Raw genomic sequence first — 19,834 nt, forward strand, 5'->3', positions numbered from 1 at the left:
AAGCTACAGAAGCTGCTGGGCTGCGGGCCCCTCCTTCCTCCAGCTGCTCCCAGCTTCCTGCAGATTATCAGCCCCAAAACGGACAAGCCCCCAAATCCAGGCATAGTCTCCCCCTTGAAGTCACAAATGTTAGAGTCAACATCTTGCCCCCACCCCTCCACTCTGCCAGCCCGTGCTGGTCTTCATGACCAGTGAGGCCTGGCCCCACCACACCTGGCCTGGCTGGGGGGGCTTGGAAGCTGGAAGTCTGAGTGGAGGGTGGTGAGCAGTGGGTGGGTGGTCTCTGTAACCCTAGGCACAGGGCTACAGCTGGTCTGGGACCCTGTCCTTGCTCTGTAAGAAGGCGCTGATGACACCGGCCACGTGCTGGGGTTGGTTCATGTGGACGTAGTGGTTGCCCGGGACTTCCACGAACTGGAACCGCTGGGGAAGGGAGGGCATGCGTGGTGGTGTGAGGCCCAGGGGAGGTAGCTCTGCAGGCCCCTCTGGTGGGGCTTTCCCACAGCCTGCTGCCTCCCACCGGTTCAGAAGTGTTCCCAACCGTGAGCCTTGGGGCAGTGACTGATGCACAGCTCCGTGGGCCCCAGTCCCTCCACAGCCCCCTGTGGGCAGGTCGCCCTGGCTCTGAGCCAGTGGGAAAGGCCTGATCGGGAAGGAAGGGTCCCAACCCTGGGCTTCTGAGCCGTTCTGAGCTGAGAGGTTGTAGAGCTGGGCTGGGGAGGGGGCCGTAGGCAGGGGTGCCACTGGTTCTGATAATTGTATAAGGCCAACTTGAAAAAAGATGGAGCAGCCTTTCCTACTTGCTCCTGCCTGGAAGAAAGCAGCAGGACCAGAAGGCACCGCCTGTTGGCCAGCCAGCCACGTGTGGACTTTCCTTCCCAGGGGACACTGTATTGTCCGCCGAGGCCTCAGGCTCAGGTGTTAGTGGCGGATGATGTTAAGATGCCAGGTGCTCCCAGGGACCTTGGCAAGGTCCAAAGTCACAGCACAAGTGTCAGCCCTCCCCCGTGGAGGCTTACCCCTAGCTGCAGCCAGCACCCACGGAAGGGACTGGTCATCAGTTCCCGTTTGGGACCCCAGAAAGGCAAGGGACCACCTCTCCCCAAGTTGGGCTTGGCCCGGGGCATATGTGAGGACAGTAAACCCGAGAGTCAGCCAATGAGGAGTGCGGTTTCTCTGCTGACTACACGTGACCCCAGGCCTCTGGGGAGTGAGGCCTGGTAGCACCTGGTCACCTGTTAGAGCTGGGGCCAGGCCAGACCAGGAGTCCCAGTCCAAGCAAAAGAGAGGGTGAGAGGGAGCCCAGAGCGGCCTGCGGCCCTGTCCTGGCCCCCTGTCCCCTGAGCCCCGCACACCTACCTCTTTTAGGACAGATTTCAGCATGCCAAGTACGAAGTGCAGGTGTTCCCTGTCAGCATTCTCTCTTCTCACGTTGTAATATCCATGGCTTGCTCTGGAAAAGAAGGCAGGGTTCAACTGGGGGCTGCCTCCATGCACTGCCATCTCACCAGCCTGGGTCCCCTCCCATTTCCCCACAGCTGAGCCCTGAGCCCAGGTTTAATTCAAGGTGGAGGCCTTCAGTGTCCGCTGGCACTCAGGGCTCCCTAGGCCAGGCACGAGCGCAGTGTCTCAGGTGTATCTCACCCTGCTCGGGTCATAGGGCCTGCCTGCAGTCACAGCCACTGAATGGCAGAGCCAGGATCTGGACGGGCTCTGGAGCCCATGTTTTCTCTTTATCTTTTAAAATAGCTTTATTGAGATAATTTCACCCATTGAAGGTGTAGGATTCTATGGTTTTTAGGATATTCAGGGTTGTGTCATCACCAGAGTCAATTTTAGAACATTTTCATCACCTCAAAGGAAAAATCCTGAGCGTGTAGTTTTCACCAACACACGTGCACACAACTCCCCATCTCACAACCACTGAGCAACTTTCTGGCCATAGAGCCCCTATCTGGACTTGCACAGGGATGGAATCCTAGAATCCGTGGACTTTTGGGACTGACTGGTTTCACTGAGCAGAATGTTCTCAGGCTTCATCCACGTTGTCACATGTCAGCACTCCATCACTTCTTATGGCTAATAGTCCATTGTATGGACAGACCATATTTTGCATATCTGTTGAGGGACACCTGGGTTGTCTCCACCTTTGGGCTGTCATGAATAATGCCGCCATGAATGATCGTGTCCAGCTTCTATGCAGACGTGTGTTACCCTTTGTGTTGCATATATACCTAGGAGTGGAATTAAATTGCTGGGTTATATGGTGACTTAGCTTGAGAAACCGCCAGACCGTTTTCCAAAGTGGCTGTAGCATTTTGCAATCCCACGGCAGTGTGTGAGGGTTCTGGTTTCTCCACATCCTCGCAAACACTTGTTCCCTCACTTGTAGAGGCTAGCTGTCCCAGCGGATGTGCAGTGGATCTCACTGTGGTCTGGATTTGTTTGTCTTGAGTCCATGCTTTCTAAAGCCCTGTGCTCGGCACCAGAGACACAGATGTGTCCCTGGAAGTCACAGTCCTGCCTCAGTCCAAGATGGCTGCAGTGGAGTGGGGAGTGGCATCTGAACCACACTAAAGGATGTTTGGCTGTGGGAGCCTGAGGCTATGGGATTGCTCGCGGCTGGGTGCTGGGGGTGGGGACTGGGAGGAAGGCAGCTGGAGGAGCAGCGTAGGCCTGGGGATGGGAGGCGTCCGGGCGGCTGGGGGACTGGGTAGGGCAAGGGCCAGATGGTAATGTCTGCCCATCTCTGCCTTACCTGGGCTTTCCCCCAGACACTGTCGAAAGGTGCAGTGTAGTCCTTGCCCCACCCACTGCTGCCCAAGCTCTGCCTGCCTTCCACACACCAGTCACCGGGGGCTTTCCCGGGAAAGATGGCAGTGTGGTCTCACACCGGGAGAACTGGGGACCTCGTGCCAGGGAGACCTGGAGATTCCTGGCTCTCAGGCCTGGGCTTGGCGCTCGGTCAGACTCACTTGACGAGCAGGACGCGGGCCCGCAGCTTCTTGATGGAGTGCACAAACAGCTCCTTGCTGATGTAATCCGAGCTGTGCTCTGGCTGCAGAGACAAAACCATCGTGAGTTCTCACCCCCAGGCACTCCTGTGGGTGCGAAGCCTGCCTCTCTTGGGGTCAGCGGGTACCGGGAGGGGCCGCGTCGGCCATCACCTCAGGACTGAGCCCGGTGCCCGACCACATCACCTTAACAAAGGGCTTATTACCTCCCATGGGCCCTGGGTCTTTTACCCCTGAATCTGTTCGCTATCTTCCTGGGCTCATGGCAGCCCAGCCAGATGGCATTCCCCAGACTCCCTTACAGCCAGGTATGGCCATGCCACTGAATGCAGAGAGGTGACCTGGGCTACTTCTGGGCCTAGACTTTAGGTCTGAGGTATGGCCTCTCTTAAGAAAGCCCTCTTTATCAATATTGCCATTGATTCGCGATGTGTGTGTGGTGTTCTATGTAAAATATATTTGTCTGCCTCAAGGTCTTAAAGCTATTCCCTATGTTTTCTTCTGGAATCCTTGCTGCTTTACATTTCCTCTTCTGACCTGTGATCCATCTTGAGTTAACTTTGGTGTCTACTGTGAGCCAGGGATCTGGGCTCTAAGTGAAATAAGCCAGTCACAAAAGGCCACATGTCACAGGATTCCACCTACATGAGGTCCCTCCGGGAGTCAGATTCACAGAAGGGAGACAGACGGCGGTCACCTGGGGCTGGGGGAGGAGGAATGGGGAGCTCGTGTCTAACGGGATGGAGTTTACTGGCGATAATGAGAGATTTGGGGGGCTGCACATCACGGATGCACTAAATGTCACTCAACTGCACACTTACAAATGGCTTAAAAATGACAAATGTTATGCTATGTCTATCTTACCGTGATGAAAAAAGAACAAGAAAGAGGCAGGCAGGCAGACCAGGATGGGACGGGAGCCCAGCAGCACTCACCCAGGACATCCTGCGGTCCCTGTTCAGCACCAGCCCTGGAGAGAAGCACAAAGATGCTGGCTTCAGTGCCACCCATCAGGTGAGGGGACTCAACTCCATTCCCCTGGGGACCCTGGGCCCTTCCAGCCAGGGCTCATGGCATCAGCCTAGACTGATGGGGACCGCCCCCGACATCCTCTTGGGGCTCAGCTGGAGTGGAGCTTGCCCACAGCCACCTGGCCAGACCTCCCTGGCCACCCTTGCGGGCGGGGCAGAAGGATGATGCTGGGAACAGTTATGCTACCTGGCACCCGTCGTTCTCATCTCTGAGATCCTTAAAACGTACATTCGGATCTTTTTTTTTTTTTTAGGAAGATTAGCCCTGAGCTAACATCTGCTGCCAATCCTCCTCTTTTTGCTGAGGAAGACTGGCCCTGAGCTAACATCCGTGCCCATCTTCCTCTACTTTATATGTGGGATGCCTACCACGGCATGGTGTGCCAAGTGGTGCCATGTCCACACCCAGGATCCACACCGGTGAACTCCGGGCCGCCGAAGCGGAACGTGTGCACTTAACCGTTGTGCCACTGGGCTGGCCCCTCATTCGGATCTTTAAACACCAGGAAGCACCCAGTAGCTAAGAACTGGGTTGTCACTTGTGGAAGAGAAATGGAGCGACAAAGAAAGGCTGGAGGGGTCGAGAAGAGCGGGTGGTCCCAGCTCCAGGCTGAGCCTCAGTTCTCTGCCGCAATGCCAATGGTGGACAACTCGGCCTCACCTGGGAAGGACGGACACCCACCAGTTCCATGCCTGGGCCCTGATCTTGAGAAATGGCTGCAGGGGTGCCAGGGAGAGTACAGATCGCAGACCCTGGAGGCAGCCTGATGTCAGCAGGGGACGGACAAGTGAGCTGGGGGGTGGTTGTTTGGGAGCCTCTCCAATGGGGACCTGGTGGAAGGGAGCCGAAGCGTCAACATGGGTAGATCCCACAAATATGCCACCTAAGAAGTCAGCCTGCTCCCTCCTTCCTAGAGTCTTTGCTCAAAATCCACCTTCCCAGCCAGGCCCCGCAACCTCCCATTTAAAATCACAGCATCTCGGGGCTGACCCTGTTGCCGAGTGGTTAAGTTCGCGCGCTCCGCTGCAGGCGGCCCAGTGTTTTGTTGGTTCGAATCCTGGGTGCGGACATGGCACTGCTCATCAAACCACGCTGAGGCAAGGTCCCACGTGCCACAACCAGAAAGGACCCACAACAAAGAATATACAACTATGTACCGGGGAGCTTTGGGGAGAAAAAGGAAAAAATAAAATCTTTAAAATCACAGCATCTCCAGGAGCCTCTCCAGCCCCTGATGTATTTCTCCCCAGAATACCCAGTGCTTTCTCACGCGCTCTACCATTGAAGATGGAATGGGGCTGTCAGGGGCTCCAGGGCCCGAGGGAAAGGACTTGGGAGGAGTCTGGAACACGATTTCCCCAATGTCACCCACAACCGCGGAGGCACCTGGTGGGGTGCGGGAGCCTGCTGTGTCTTCTTTTAGGTTAACCCCAGGCCCCAAAGGGCCACAATGGCTGCAGAGGGGCTAGTCCTGACACAGTGATCCAGTCACCTGCCCACGCCTGCAGCACCTCCTTCCTGCTCTCCTCTCCCTGCTCCCTCCACTTCCCTGCACAATGGTTCAGTGTCTGTGCTCCCCATTTCATGTGACCCCGGGCGGGCCTAATCGGCTTCCCCAGCCTTGCCAGGAGCACGTCTCATTCTGGATTAGCCCACTTCTGCACCTGGGGCCTCCCTGGCCCGGCTATCTGTGTGGGGCATGAGAGGGCAACCTGGGCCCACAGCCCTCATGGCCTTCTGCCCTCGACCTCTCTATGATGGATTTGCGGAGGGTGGGCGGGGGGGCAGACAAAGGTTCAGAGATGATAACTAAGACAATCCTCCAAAAAGGGTCACAAACTGGCAGCAAGAGGCCAAAACAGCTCCTAGGTATAGTCCGTCTGACCTCAGAGTATGCTGTTAATTTCTGGAAAATCAATACAACACAGCAGACCTCTGGCTTCTCTTAAGCAACCGGAAATTCTGGCCATACTAGACTCGGGTTTCCACACAACAACCACCGCCTGGGTTGCCTGGCTGGGCATGCTGGCTCCAGTTCCACCGTCCCCACTGCTCCCTATTACTCACTCCCAGCAGCTGCATTACTTCCATGACTTGTCCAACTCCCACAGGCACTGGTGCTTTTGACCTCTGCCTCATTGGTGCTTCATAAACTGAAGCCACATTCACTACCTTGCTCGATGCTGTAAGCCTATGAGGCCAAAAATCCCAAGACTGTCACCTGAGAGAGCCAGAGGGTCCAAAGGGGAGGAGCTTGTCCAAGATGGCTGAGCCAGCAGAGGCAATGCAGCGCAGGTTGCATCCGCCCTGCACTGTCTCCCAGGCTCCTCCTGGGAGCTGCTTCCCAGACCCGTCCAGAGCAGGCCCGCCCACGGCTCTCTCCCAGGGCTCCCTGTACATCTCCTTTCCTACACTTGGAATGAAACGACTATTGGCTTGTCTGTCTACTAGTCTATCATTTGTTTCTCCTCTTAGAATGGACGTTCCCCACCCTGCCTCCTCCTTGCTCAGCTCCTAGGGAGTCATTTCCAGTGAGGGCACTTGTGAACGGCGTCTGGAACTTGGGCCACCAGGAGAGGGCCGGGGTCTGCTGCTGCTCACCGCAGCTCCACAGCCTGGCTTGGGCTGGCACAGAGCAGACCTTCAGGAAAGGTCTCCTGAACAAATGAGGAGAAGCAACTGCCGGCCCAAGGCTGCCCCGGAGCCGAGGTACCACCCACTGCACTCCTCTGTTTAAAGACTCTTCAGAGTCACTTGGCCCTGAGGACGATAATGCCTCTCCCTGGCACCTGGTACGCACCCCACAGGACCAGCAGAGCACGGCTGGGACATTCCCCAACATTTAGTCCCAAGAGCCCTGACCAAGCTCCCCACAGGACGTGGCCTTCTGGGATGTGCGGTCGCCATCGAACCCAGCACGAGTCGCTTGGCCTCTCCGAGCCTCAGTTTCTCCTGCTCTAAAGGCATGAGTAGAGGGCAGTAGGAGGACTAAAGGAGATACCGTTCGCAGAGCTCTTAGGATTTGCCTGGTCCAGAGCGAGCAGCGATGAAGCAATGTCATTATCATTTCTCAATAACCGTGTTGTTAAGCCACGGCGTTAGATGCCGCGTCTCTTACCTCCAGCCACGGGGGTGGTTCCCCTCTGCAGGAGGAGCTCCCCAGACTCCTCACTCACATGACTGTTGTTCTGCAGGAACCTGGGAGAGACAGAAGGACGCCGATTGCCTGGGGCAGGGAGGACTGCTGCCGGGAAGGAGAGGAGGGCAGGAGAGCGAGGCCACTCCTCAAAGGATGCAAGCATCCGTCAATGGGATGTTCACATCAGGGGCGTGAGTGTGTGTGAGTGTGAGTGTGTGTGTGAGTGCCAGCCAGCTGAACCCCAAAGGAGGAGTGGGGAAGTTAGCAAGGCACCAGCGAGAGGGCCAGGTAGAAGGAGCCACAGAAGGAAGAAACGGTGTGGAAAAAGACAGTGCACGCATGCGTGTGTGCATGTGTGCGCGTGAGTGTGCATTTGTGCACGTGTGTGTGTGCGTTTGTGTATGAGTGTGTGTGCATGCACTTGAGTGGGGAGGATTTGGGGGCAGAGAGCATGTGGAGAGGGGGCGCCTAAGTGAAGGGCATGGCTATGGAAGGGAGAGAGTGGAAGGCAGGCGAGTCCCAGAAGGGCCATGGGAGGAGGGCCAGGAAGCCTGCTGTCGGGGTGAGCGTGGCAAGAAACAGGCTTGGCGTGGATTTGTGGGTAGGAGAGAGAAGCTTCCTCGAGGCCCCAGCGATGTCCTCCCTCGGTGACCCTCAGTTCCCCCGGGCTCCCGGCAGGCACCCACCTCCACAGCATCTCCTCCCAGCTGACCACACTCGAGGGCTTCTTGGAGGCCTCCACCAGCAGCGTGTGCTCGATGGCTCTCTGCTTGTAGGTCAGTAAGTTCTCCATTTCCTAAGGATTCGTGGGTTCTGCTGGGGGGGCAGGGCTCCCAGCTGCAGACAAAGGGGCCCAGCCCCCAGCCCGCCCTCAGCAGGCCCTCAGCCTCGCACCCTCTGCACCCTCTTAGCCCGTGATTCATTCTGGCCCAGTGAAGGGTTGCAGGTTAGCTAGCCCTGTGAGTCGGAGCCAGTCGTCTGCCTCAGTCACCGCCGGCCCAGCCCTGCCCATGGCCAGGGACAGCTGGAGGGATCAGACAGGATGATGGAGGAGAAAGGAAACCTCTGTCAACTGCCAAGTGTCTGCAAAGGTGCCATATTAGGGTCCACAGGTCATGAACCACCCAGGGTCAGGGTTCAACCATGACAGCGTTAACTAACGCTATCACCCCAAAGGGAGGAGGGGAGACTGGCAGAGGGGTGCAGCTCGGGGACCTCCAGTGCCCCCTCAAGTACCCATTGCCAGCCCAGCTCACTCAGAATGGCCTGGAGTAGCAGGCGGAAGTGACAGTCCCATCCGTGGCCCCTGAGAAGGCAGGACACGGAGGACCAAACACTCCCCAGCTGCCCCAGGAGGAAGACTCCGGGGGCACTGTGTTCGTCCGTCAGAAGGGCAAACAGATGAAGAAGCGAGAGGGCAGCCACCGCAGTCTGCTGCATCCTCTCGCCAACCCGCAAGCTCCGTTCACGCAACGAACATTCGTGGAGCACTTACTACGGGCCGGGCCTGGGCGTGTGCTGGCGAAAAGACAGCCATGCTTCTGGCCCTTGTGGACTTTGTGGTCATTTTAGGGACGAGAAAACGGAAAGTGATGAAGGAGCTATGTCACAGCTGAAAGGCTGAGCCCTTGGGAATAGAATGACAGAATGTCAGAGCTGGCAGGGCACCTCCAAGGTCGTCTTCTCCAACCTGCTCATTTTACAGGTGAAGAAACTGAGGCCCAGAGAGGCAAACTGACTTGCCCAGAGTCACACAGCAGGTAAACGGCAGAGCCAGGGCTCAGATGTAGGGAGAACACTGGCTGTTGTCATGGGTGGTTGAGGTGAGAGGGGTCAGCACGTCTCCTAGCCATCCACACTCCAGGCTGCAGTGTGCGGTTGTACAGTGCGTGCACAGCACAAAGGCATTTGACTGAGCACAAGTGCAGGTGGGCTCGCCAAACTGTATGCCCCTAGAACTTCCTCAACCCACTACTCCTACCCTCTCCCACCCCCTGCCACTTTGTGATCAACCTGGCATTCTGCAGATCCCAGGCCACACAGAGGGTTTCCAAGGATAACAAAAGCCCCTGCAACCCTTTCTCTGCCCACTCCTGGGGTACCAGCAGCATAACCCATCCCCTGGGAGGGGCCCTGTGACTCCCCCTGGTCTACCCTCTGCCACCTTCTCCCGCCTCCCTGGTACCCACCAAAGGAGACAGGGCCAAGGGCAATGGCTGGGCCTGGGTCTCCCCCAGTGACAGTGTACATGGAAGACCCCGTTCTTACGTTGGAGTCCACGGCAAATGGGGTCGCCTCCAGCAAGATAAGTTTATCCACCATCTCGGGGAAGACACAGGAAAACTATGATGCGACACACAAAGAGAAGAATAAATAGGAGAGGAAGATGGGAAAGGGGCTCAAACTTTGCCCTGGGGATACTAGTGCTTCCCGAAACATCTCTCGGGTTGGGGGAAGGGTGCTGACCAAGAGGCCAGAACAAGAATCTTGTCCCTTGGGATCACCTTCCTCTTTCCTCCTCCCACAGTCTGCGCCCAGCACCGAGCTCCAGACCCCGGGGATGGCTGCACTCCAGGGTGCTCTGTGACGGGGCGGTGTGGGGGGTGGTGGGGAGCGTCTAAACGCAGCTCCATCAGGCAGGAAGCTCCACTGTTCCCTGGCAGTCACAATTCCCGCGGTAACGATTATTACTGCCATCCACAGAGCAAACTGGCTCTGGCTGACAGAACGCCAAGATTCACCTCTCTTCCCAGCTGACTGCCCCTTCCTCCTCCTGCCCTTCCCATCCCACCTGCAGGAGAGCCCAAGGTGGCCAGAGGGGGTCGCTGCAAAGCCATCTACTCACCATTCCGCCCACAAGGCCACCTGGTGGACAAAAGAGGAGGCCAGCTGACATTTCCCGGCTCTCAAAATCCTACCACACCCTCCTCCCAGGAGCTGGCCCACCTTCACATAGGGGGCTGGCTCCTCTCCCCTACCAGTGGCTGGAGCTCTGTATGTGCTGTCAAACTTGGGGTTCCCTCCCTGGGGCCATATAGCCCCTTCATCACACCTGGCCACTCCAAAGGCCACATTTTCCTCATCAAATTGAGAGACACACCACCTGCGGGGCCCTGTGTCTCTCAAGGGAGTTGCCTGAGGCCAAAGGGCCCAGTGCCCAATGTCTAACAGACACCTCATCTTTCCTTGCAATTCCCAGAGGCACAGGGGACGTGTACCTGTGTAGCAACTCCGCTCCCTCCCTCGCATCCCTCCCTTGCAGCCCCACCACTGGGCACTCTCAGTCCTGGCCAAGATGTACTCACCAAAACTGTGGCCCATGAGGGAAAACTGATCCCACTTCAAGGCTGAAAACACACACAGCCAGGTCTGGATGGGCTAGCCCGCCCCTGCCCCCCTGCCACGCCCCGTCCTGCAGTTCTTGTGCTCGGGAAATGCCTCCCCAGCATCTGGGGTGCCCCACTCAGGACACCAGCTTAGAGGGGCCCCAGCTCCACTGCAGGGGTGGAACCCACAGAAGGAAGCAAGCTCTTCTTGGCAGCCCTCCTCAGCTTTCCCAAAGTCACCCATGCACTCCTGGAAGAACTGGGGCCAGACCCCAGGGCACTCCCACGCCAGTGCCGCTTCCTGGCTAACACCCCACTCCAACGATGAGAGGGGATGTCCCAGGGCAGCGGCGCCCCCCTCCCCGCCCCGGCCCCAACACACACACACACACACACACTCTGCCTCTTACTCACCTGCCGCGACTCTTCGAACCTCACTCACGAAGTTTTGCTGGTAATACGGGAGACCTGGGCCATAATGCGATGAGAGCCCATGCCCTCCGAAATCCACAGCAACGTAATGGAAGTCTGAGACAGAGATAAAGGGGAAGAAGGCATCTACATCAGCCTTCCCTCCGCCTCATCCTCCTCAGGGCTCCCACCTGGCCCCTCGGCTTCCTTTTAGCCCCAGCCTCACCTTTTGGGAGAAGAGGGATGAGCCGGTCGAAGGAGTTGGCATTGTCCAGCCAGCCGTGTAGGCAGAGAACTGGGGGGCCCTGCTGGGAGCCCCAGGCTTTGGCAGCGATGTGGCCCCAGGGCACGTCCAGCTTCAGCTTTGAGAATAGACCTGACAGAGACACCCCCTCACTCAGGAAGCTGGCACTTCCTGAGCCCCTCATCTATGACCCAATGGGTCCAGGGCACCAGTGCTACCCAGGGGGCTCAGACTCCCATGCTGCCCCCAGGGCATTATGGGGAGAGAGCCAGACACGAGTGTGGGGATCCCCAGAGGAGGGAAAGATAAACTGGGTCATCTGGGTGAGGAAAACCTTGGGAGGGCTTCATAGCAGAACTTTCCAGAATAGGCTGGGAGGTTGGCTAGGCCTGGGCCCTGCGACTTGCTGGCTCTGTGATGTTGGGCAACTTACTAAAACCTCCTGAGCCTCAGTTTCCTTTTCTGCAAAACAGGAGTAAAGAGTAATGGCAATAGCCAACATTTTCTAAGCCTTAGCTGAGGGCCAGATGGGGTGGCCGGTCTCCCACATCCTCACAGTCACCTGGGTCACTACCATCACCCTCCCTTCGCAGACCAGGAAGCTGAGGCACAGGGAGGTGCAGTCCATGCCCCAGATCACACAGGCACAAATTTGCTGGCCTCCCACGCCGCCCCTCTAACTTGGGGCTCCTGGAACCCGTATGGCCGTGTCCTGGGCCGGTGAAGGAGCTGCCACAGGCAGGAGGGCGGCGTGGTCGGCGTGCCCTCCCCTCCACTGCCCCTCAGCGGTCCCAGGTAGCTGGATGCGAGAAGGAAGCGCGCGCCGCCTCCCCCATCCCACTCGGTCGGGGCCCGGCGTCCTCACCCATCGCTCGCGTCCCACAGTGCACAGCTGCGGTCTCTCTGCCGCCTCTCTGCCACCCAGGCCCCGCTCCTCGCTGACGAGCCGGCCCCGCCTGTCTACCTCTCCCGCTCCTCCGGAAGACCTCCTGGCGGCTCCCTGGAGCCCAAGGGCGGCGCGACCTGGCCCTTGGTTCTGGCCGGGACGGGCCTGCCCTCCCGGACCCTCTGCCTGCGCTGGGAAAGCCGCCGGCGCCACCCCACGGCGGAAGCTGTGAGCAGAGCCCCAGGGGATTCCCAGGGCGGTGACCAGACCACCTCCAAAATTCCCGCACCTGGGGCTCTGCTTGACACGTGGCCGGCCCCTGACCCCTGAGCAGTCCCCAAGGCCACCCCACCCCTACCCGGGACCGGCATCTGGCGAAGGCCCAGGGAGCAGCCACAGCAAGCGGGGTAGCCCCTGGGTCCTCGCTGGCCCTCACTGTGGAGCTGAAGGTGGGGTGACTTTCTTTAATGGTTTCATGTCCGCGTGGAAGGCCGGGCTGCGTCCACCGTGTTTGCCTAGAGTTCCTGGCAGAAACCAGCCTTAGTATTTGTTGTGCAGGTGAACAAATGAATGTAGACACTGGGGACGTGGAGGAACTCCCCAGGTGAGGAAGGATGACAGACAACAACATGCTGCCTGCAAAGGATCAAGAACTCCAGGTCATGAACTCCACATTGTCTTTGATCTGCCCTTCTATAGAGGGGAATTTGCAGTTTCCTGTGTTTTGCTTTACAACAATACTGTAATGTGCAGCATGACGTGGTCAGGGACAGCTGTAGGGTAATCTTACAGATGTCCGAGAGCTAGCGCGGAGGCTGAACACATTGGTAATGTTGCCAGCTGTTTCTCCATCACCGCCCTATCTCCTGAGTTCCACCTGTGCTGGGCAAGCCTGCCTGTTCCCCCGGGCCTTGAGGGATGAGGAAAGCATTCAACTTCTGAATCTGTGTCACTTTGCTAGTTGAGAAATTGTATCACAGGGTGCTTAAAATTAGAATTTCTCTTGTTACATCTGGGCTTAATCTTGTTTATTTCCTTAAGAGCCATTGATATTTTTTAATGTCCTTTCTCCATTTTTTTCTATTATTTCCTGATTTCTTAGGACTCAACTATTAGAGAGATTAGTTCTTTCTCTATGACATGGGTTGTATATTTTTCCCCAAATGCTTGTCATTTGACTTTAGAATTTATTTATTGCCATGCAGAAGTTTTTAAATTTTTATGTAGTCAAATTGGTCACTCTTTTCTTATTTCACTTCTAGATTTTGTAGGGGAGGAAGACATTTCCTCTACCCTCTGGGTGCTTCTGGCTGGGCTGTGAATCGAATTGACATGAGACAGAATAACAGGAGAAAACCAAACAAAGGTGTATAACATGTACACATGGGAGAGACTCAGGAAAACTGAGCAGCTCACCAAAAGGGCAGAGGCTCTCATCTTAAATACCATCTTCAGCTAAAGACAAAGGAGGATGTTGGGGGGTTGGTTTGGGGGCTTCAAAAGGGAGGAAGGCAAGTCACATGGAAATGGAGAAGCAAATGTTTGGTAAACAGAACTTTGGTAAGAGTGGGCTTAGCAAGGACCCTCCCAGCCTATGGGATACCCAGAGTTCTCTGTGCTGATGGCCTGTCCTGGGGACAAGCCTTTATTTTAAATCTCTTTTAGGTAGTTAGGGGGAAGGTCAAAGATTTTTTCAGTCTTTTGTTCTTAAAAATAATCAAGGCGAGGAGACATATTTTGGGGTGGCCAAGTCTGATCCCCCACAATTTTGAGTCTTCCCAGAAAGGCCTTTGTCATTAAGTTTTGGGTTGGCTGGCTATTCAGTAGGAGATTACTGGAACAGCAATGGCACACGAAAGGAGCTTGGCAAATTCTTTGTTAAATGAATGAATGAATGAATAATAATACACAAACCTGGGAACACCCGGGTACCCCACAAATCGTATGTTTCTTTAGTTGCTTGGAGCGCCCATCAGAGCGCTCAGGATGTTTGGGGGCCTCCTTTCCGGGTTGATGGCTTATTCTCCCTCAGACAGTATGGGTATCTCTGGGCAGGATGTCACCGATATAACTTGTCATCAGTCTCCTTGTGGGTCAGTTAGTTTCACACAGAGGAAACTGTTGCAGAAGTCACTACTCCACACAAATGTCCACCCGGTCACGGGGCCCTGACAAGGTGACCTGCGTCGTGACAGGACAAATGGCAAACAATAGGATCTATTGGAGTCTATGAGGAAGCCATTTGGTGTAAACCTAATTCGGCCTGACTTTGCTTTTCCAGAAGGGCCTGACATGGCCTTTGAGCATGCATTGTGTATGTGCTTTAAACATTTGCTGTGTCCCAAAGAAAGAACGAATGCCCTTAAGATAAAGGTGCAACTTCCCCCACATTGGCATTTCCTTAAGGATAAGCATCTCTCCCTAGGCTCAGAACTGATTGCTGTGCTCACCTGTGACCACCCACCTCGAGACAACAGACCTGCCCCCCTGCTGTGTCCACCAACACAGCAGACCTACTACCTGCTGTGTCCATCAATCGCTGTGCTGACAGAGCAGTCCCGTGACTACTGCAAAAGGGGCCTTTCAATCATATGTGAAACATGCCCTTTGAGGGTATACAACCAGTCTGTGCACCCCACTTCTTTGGTGCCCTTCCTTCCTTGGGCTATATGGTCCTCACATTTGGCTCAGAATAAACTCCCCCCAATTTTCCTTTATAGGTTGGTTATGGATTATTTGCGTTGAGAGTTGGCTTGGCTTCAGAGCACTTTCCCGGCCTTCCAACCCCCACAGACTGGACAAATGCCCTCAGCATGGGCTGGAGTGAGTGGCCGCACACCCCTGAGGCTTCAGGACTGAGCAGATGCTCCTTAGTTTGGGCACAGATGCAGGCATGCTAGTGGGGAGTCAGGCGACACAGCGTGCAGCCAGAGCAAACTGAGACAGTGACGGATGACGGCCCAGCCTGATGTGACCAAGAGGCTGCTGGGCCAGGAGTCCCGACAGCCTGAGGGTGCAGAGGAGGCCTCGAATGCCTGGAGGTGGGGATGGACAGACATGCCGAGTCACTGTGGTGTGTCAGGTTCTGGTGCAAGTGGCTTCAGAGTGAGCGACATACTCCAAGGTGGCTTGGCGATGTCTCCAGAACTAGTAAGAGCCCTTTGCTGACACCCAGTCCTGGGGCTGGTAACACAGCCATTGGTGCTCCACCACACATAGTCCTCAGAGCGCTCCGTGCTCTGCTGTCTGCAGGTCGAGGTGGCTGCCAGCCTGCCCTGTCCTAAGGCACAGTCGTGTAAGCACCCTCTGCCAGGCCGGCTCTGCCCTCCTCCGTTGCCCTACTCCATGTCCTGGGGTAGGGCCAGACCAGTTTGCTTAGATCCCTAAGATGACTGCCATGGGGGAAGAAAATGACTGATCTGTATTTTTTCTCAACAAACAAAACCCTGTTTTTGGAGAGGCTAAATAGCAAGCACTTTCTGAGAATACCTACGGCTTCTCTTTTAATTCTTTTGCCCAGGGACACAGGGTTTTCACTTCATTTCAATTAAACCTTAAAAGTCACAAAACGAGGCTCACCCAAACCAACAGATCTGGACGCAATGAAACAAACTCCCGTCCCAAACTCCCTATCCGACAGTGATGTTCCGAATGTGCAACCGCCCTGGAGGCCAGGGTCTACCTTAATCCCTGGTTGCTGGGGAGGTCGACAGGGAGCCCCTGGGGAGGAGCACAAGAGGATCTTTACCATCAGGTGTGAGAACATTTCAGTAGTTCAGCAACTGGTACAGCCGCTCTGTCAGCCCGACACCTCCTGTTGCCTCGGGTTAGAAAGGGAAGCCACTTTCTCTCTTGATTCCAGAATGTCTTACTGGAGAGATCTTATGGTTCATCTGTCCCCAAACCTTTGTGTTTTCACATTCATTAAAGAAATGTTTCCTGTGTTGGAGGCTGTGTCCAGCTTCCTGTCTTTTGTTGCTTCAGCCCTAGGAGCTGTGTTGACTTCTTGCAATCACTAACCTTGCAATCTTTCTTTCTTTGTTCTTCCTTCCGTGCCAACCTTGCGCTTATTAAATTCCCTCTGTTGAAATACTTGAGTTTTTCTGTTTACTTAACTAGACGCTGGTTGATACCATTACACACTCTCTAGATCAGCAAAAGTGAAAAAGTCTGATAATCTCAAGTATTGAGTAGGATATGGAGCAATCGAAACTGCCAGTGGAAGGTGTAAATTGAGACACCTTGAAAAACAGTCTGGTGTTACACGGTTTGGTTACAGCGGCAGATGGATCCTCTATGACCCAGCAGGTGCACTCTGAGTCTAAAACCCAGAGAAACGTGTACACGTGCCTCAAGGTATATGTACAAGTGGTCATGCTTGTGAAAGCCAAAAGCTGAAATGATCTAAATGCCGTCCACAAAGACAAGAATGAATGAAGTGCGGTGTACAAATGGGATGGCCGACAGCATAGCAATGACAAAAGAGTGAATGACTGCTACACACGTCAACATAGATGAACATTGTTGCAACAACTAACGTTGTTAATTGCAACCATTAACGTTGTTGTAAACAATGTGGAGTGAAAGAAGCAGGACGCAAAAGAGGATGACAGGATGACAGGATGATGCACGTTACAAGAAATTCAAAAAGAGGAGAAACTAAAAAGTACATTGTGATTGGCAGAAAAGAGGCCTCCCCAAAATGCCCATGTCCTAATTCCTGGGACATGTGAATGTGTTACTTTACATGGCAAAGAGACTGCAGATTTCATTAAGATAAGGACCTTGAGAGGAGAGGATTAACATGGATTATCTGCTTGGGCTCAAAGTAATCACAAAGGTCTGTAAAAGTCTCTAAAAGGGAGGAAGAGGAGAGGACTCAGAAGGGGAGATGTGACTACAGAAGAAAGGCAGAGAGAGATGAAACATTGCTGGTTTAGAAGATGAAGGAAGGGGCCAAGAACCAAGGAGTGTGGGTAGTCTCCAGAAGCTGGAAAGGACAGGAAATGGATTCTTCCATAGAGTCTCCAGCAAGGAACACAGCCCAGTGGACCCACTGGTTTTTAGCTCAGTGAGACCCATGTCAGACTTCTGACTACAGAACTGGGAGACAATAAATTTGTGTTCTTGGGCTGCTCTGGTGGCTCAGCGGTTAAGTGCTCACATTCCGCTTTGGCAGCCTGGGCTTGCTGGTTCAGATCCCGGGTGTGGACATGGCACCGCTTGGCAAGCCATGCTGTGGTAGGCGTCCCACATAGAAAGTAGAGGAAGATGGGCACAGATGTTAGCTCAGGACCAGTCTTCCTCAACAAAAAGAGGGGGTTTGGCAGCAGATGTTAGCTCAGGGCTAACCTTCCAAAAAAAAAAAAAAAAAAATGTGTTCTTTTTAAGGCACTAAGTTTGTGAAAGCAGGGATAGAAAACTAATATATATATATTGTTCTGTTATTTTCTCTCTGTTCTTCAGATTAGATAACTTTTATCGTTTTGTCTGTAGGTTCATTGATTCTTTCTTCTGTCATCTCTAATCTGTTGTTAAATCCTTTGAGTGATTTTAAGTTTCAGATGTTGTACTTTTCAGTTCCAGAATTTCCGTTTGGTTTGTCCTTATAGCTTCTATTCCTGTGCTAAGATTTACTATCTTTTCATTCATTATTAGTATATTTCCTTTTATGTCTTTGAGTTTAGTTATAACAGCTACTTTAAATATCTTTGCTAATTCCAACATCTAAGTTCTTTTGGGGTTAGTTCCCGTTGATTTCTTTTCTTTTGGTCAAATTTTCCTGTTTCTTTGTATGTTGAGTAATTTGAATTGTGTTCTGGTTATTGTGAATGATGTGTTATGTGGAGTGTGGATTCTGTCATGCTCCTGCAAAGAGTATGGATTTGTCTGTTTCAGCAGATGATTAACTTGGATGAGCTCCTTCTGTAATCTTTGTCTCCCTTACAGTGAGAAGCAGCTCAAGTTTCAGTTCAGTTCTTCTAGCCTTAGCTGGGCTGCTTGCAGTCTGCCCCACGCCTACATAGTTTAGCAGTCAGAGATATAGATAGAATATATGCACAGATTTTGGGACTCCTCCTCTCTGGCTCTCTTTTTCAAAATTTCTCCCCTTAATAACCAGCTGCTGTGGTTGCCACAATCTCTGTTCTCTAGTTTTTCAAGCCAATAAGACTGGGTTTCTATCCAGGTTTTAGCTGCCCAGATGATGAAGATTAGGGCTTGCTTTTAGGCTAAAGGGCTCCCCCCACCCTCAGTACTGAGGAAGATTTACCCTGAGCTAACATCTGTGCCAATCCACCTCTTTTTGCTGAGGAAGACTGGCCCTGAGCTAACATCCATGCCCATCTTCCTCTACTTTCTATGTGGGACGCCTACCACAGCATGGCTTGCCAAGCAGTGCCATGTCTGCACCTGGGGTCCAAACCGGCGAACCCCGGGCCACCGAAGCAGAATGTGCGAACTTAACCATTGTGCCACCAGGCTGGGCCCTAAAGGCCATTTTTAAAAAGTGGGAAACTCACTAGGTTTCTTTCTTGTCTTCCAAGTATCAACCTCCACCCAGTATGTGTCTTGTTTTAGATGCTTTCTGGTAACTTCAGGTGATCGTTTTTTACGTTTTCCCCAGAATTTACAATTTTTGACTGTGGAAGGTTGGTTCACTTGAAGCTGCTTGGCCAATACTAGAAATGGAACATCTGAAAAATATGGTTTATGGATTAATACACACTGGTTAACTATAAGGCACCGGAAAGGAAGGACTATTATCCCCAAAAGTGTGATCATGGAGAGGCACAGAGGGACCATCTAGGATGATGGCATTCTTCTAGTTCGTAATATGTTTGTTGGTTATACAGGTATTTGTATTGTTATTTTTATAAATCTTTAAAATGTCCTAGATATCTTGAACAGTCTTCTATATATGACATGTAATAAAAATTACAATGTTTACTGTTCTTACGGATACAGACAGAATTAGAAGCATGGGCGTACAGAGGACAGGTGATGCCATGGAGATGAATGAGGTCTGCTGGGAGGGCGTGTGGTGCAAGAAGGGACAAGGTCTGGGAGATCCTGAGGAGCCCTAGCATTTCCTGGACAGGCAAGGGGAGGGGAGCCCACAAAGAGAGCCTTAGGCAGCATGGTGAGACCCACAGGAGGAGAAGCAGCAGTGCGCGGTCTCCAGGAAGCCAAAGGAGGAGAAAGTGTCAAGAAGTGAGTGGCCAACAGAGTCAAGAGCTGCAGAGAGAGTGCCAAAAATTGAAGACTGAACCATGCTAACGGATGCGAAATTAGGAGCTCATACTTTTCAGTGATGTGACGGGGTCAGACTCCTGATGCAGAGCATTGAGGAGCGAGAAGAAGGTGAGGTGGGGAGGCAGTGAGACCAGGCTGGGGCTTCCAGGGGCTCCGTCTCGAGGATGGGCCGGATGCGTAGGCCCCTGGGAGTATTTGGAAAACAAGTACTATAAAACTCAAGTCAAAAAAGTAGAAGAGGAAAGATAGGAGTCAGAAAAAAGATGAGGTCAGGCCACATCCCTGCCAACTTTACTCTGTTGATTTTAGCCCTGTTTAAACCATTCAGGGCTTATTTAGAGATTGGAATGGGGGAGAAAAGGAGGCACCTTTGTTTAATTTGTGTACTCGTGTTGTAATTGTATAATCATGCATCTGGCCACCTGTCTGGAGTGAGTGCGAAGGCTCAGGAGACGGTGAGTGAGGCACAGCCTGGCCTCTGCGCTGGAGAGGACCACACTCCATCATGGCGCGGCCTGTCGAAGCCTG

The 19,834-nt window shown here is 53.6% G+C and overlaps 1 protein-coding gene across 1 annotated transcript; it reads right to left on the minus strand.

The window, feature by feature from the left end:
* Nucleotides 1-125: 125 nt before the first annotated feature.
* SERHL2 (serine hydrolase like 2) lies at nt 126-11,350 on the minus strand. Its single transcript, XM_046646695.1, has 11 exons — nt 11,149-11,350; nt 10,926-11,039; nt 10,491-10,532; nt 10,031-10,050; nt 9,454-9,528; nt 7,872-7,981; nt 7,165-7,244; nt 3,950-3,984; nt 2,976-3,058; nt 1,360-1,453; nt 126-423 (listed from the first exon to the last, which is right to left on the minus strand). Exons 1-11 carry the CDS (start codon nt 11,348-11,350, stop codon nt 304-306), a joined length of 975 nt encoding a protein of 324 aa, XP_046502651.1. The 3' UTR covers nt 126-303.
* Between the last annotated feature and the right edge of the window lie 8,484 nt (nt 11,351-19,834).

Source organism: Equus quagga, chromosome 19 (assembly GCF_021613505.1).
Source record: "Equus quagga isolate Etosha38 chromosome 19, UCLA_HA_Equagga_1.0, whole genome shotgun sequence".
Classification (NCBI taxonomy): Eukaryota; Metazoa; Chordata; class Mammalia; order Perissodactyla; family Equidae; genus Equus; species Equus quagga.

Bases quoted from the DNA above. Each gene is read 5' to 3' on its own strand.
- SERHL2 (XM_046646695.1), bottom strand. From the start codon at position 11,350: ATGAGGGGCTCAGGAAGTGCCAGCTTCCTGAGTGAGGGGGTGTCTCTG. The intron at 10,533-10,925 runs GTGAGTAAGAGG...GTGTGTTTTCAG, and splicing joins GGTTCGAAGAGTCGCGGCAG to CCTTGAAGTGGGATCAGTTT. The intron at 9,529-10,030 runs GTGAGTAGATGG...GTCGCATCATAG, and splicing joins GTGGCCTTGTGGGCGGAATG to TTTTCCTGTGTCTTCCCCGA.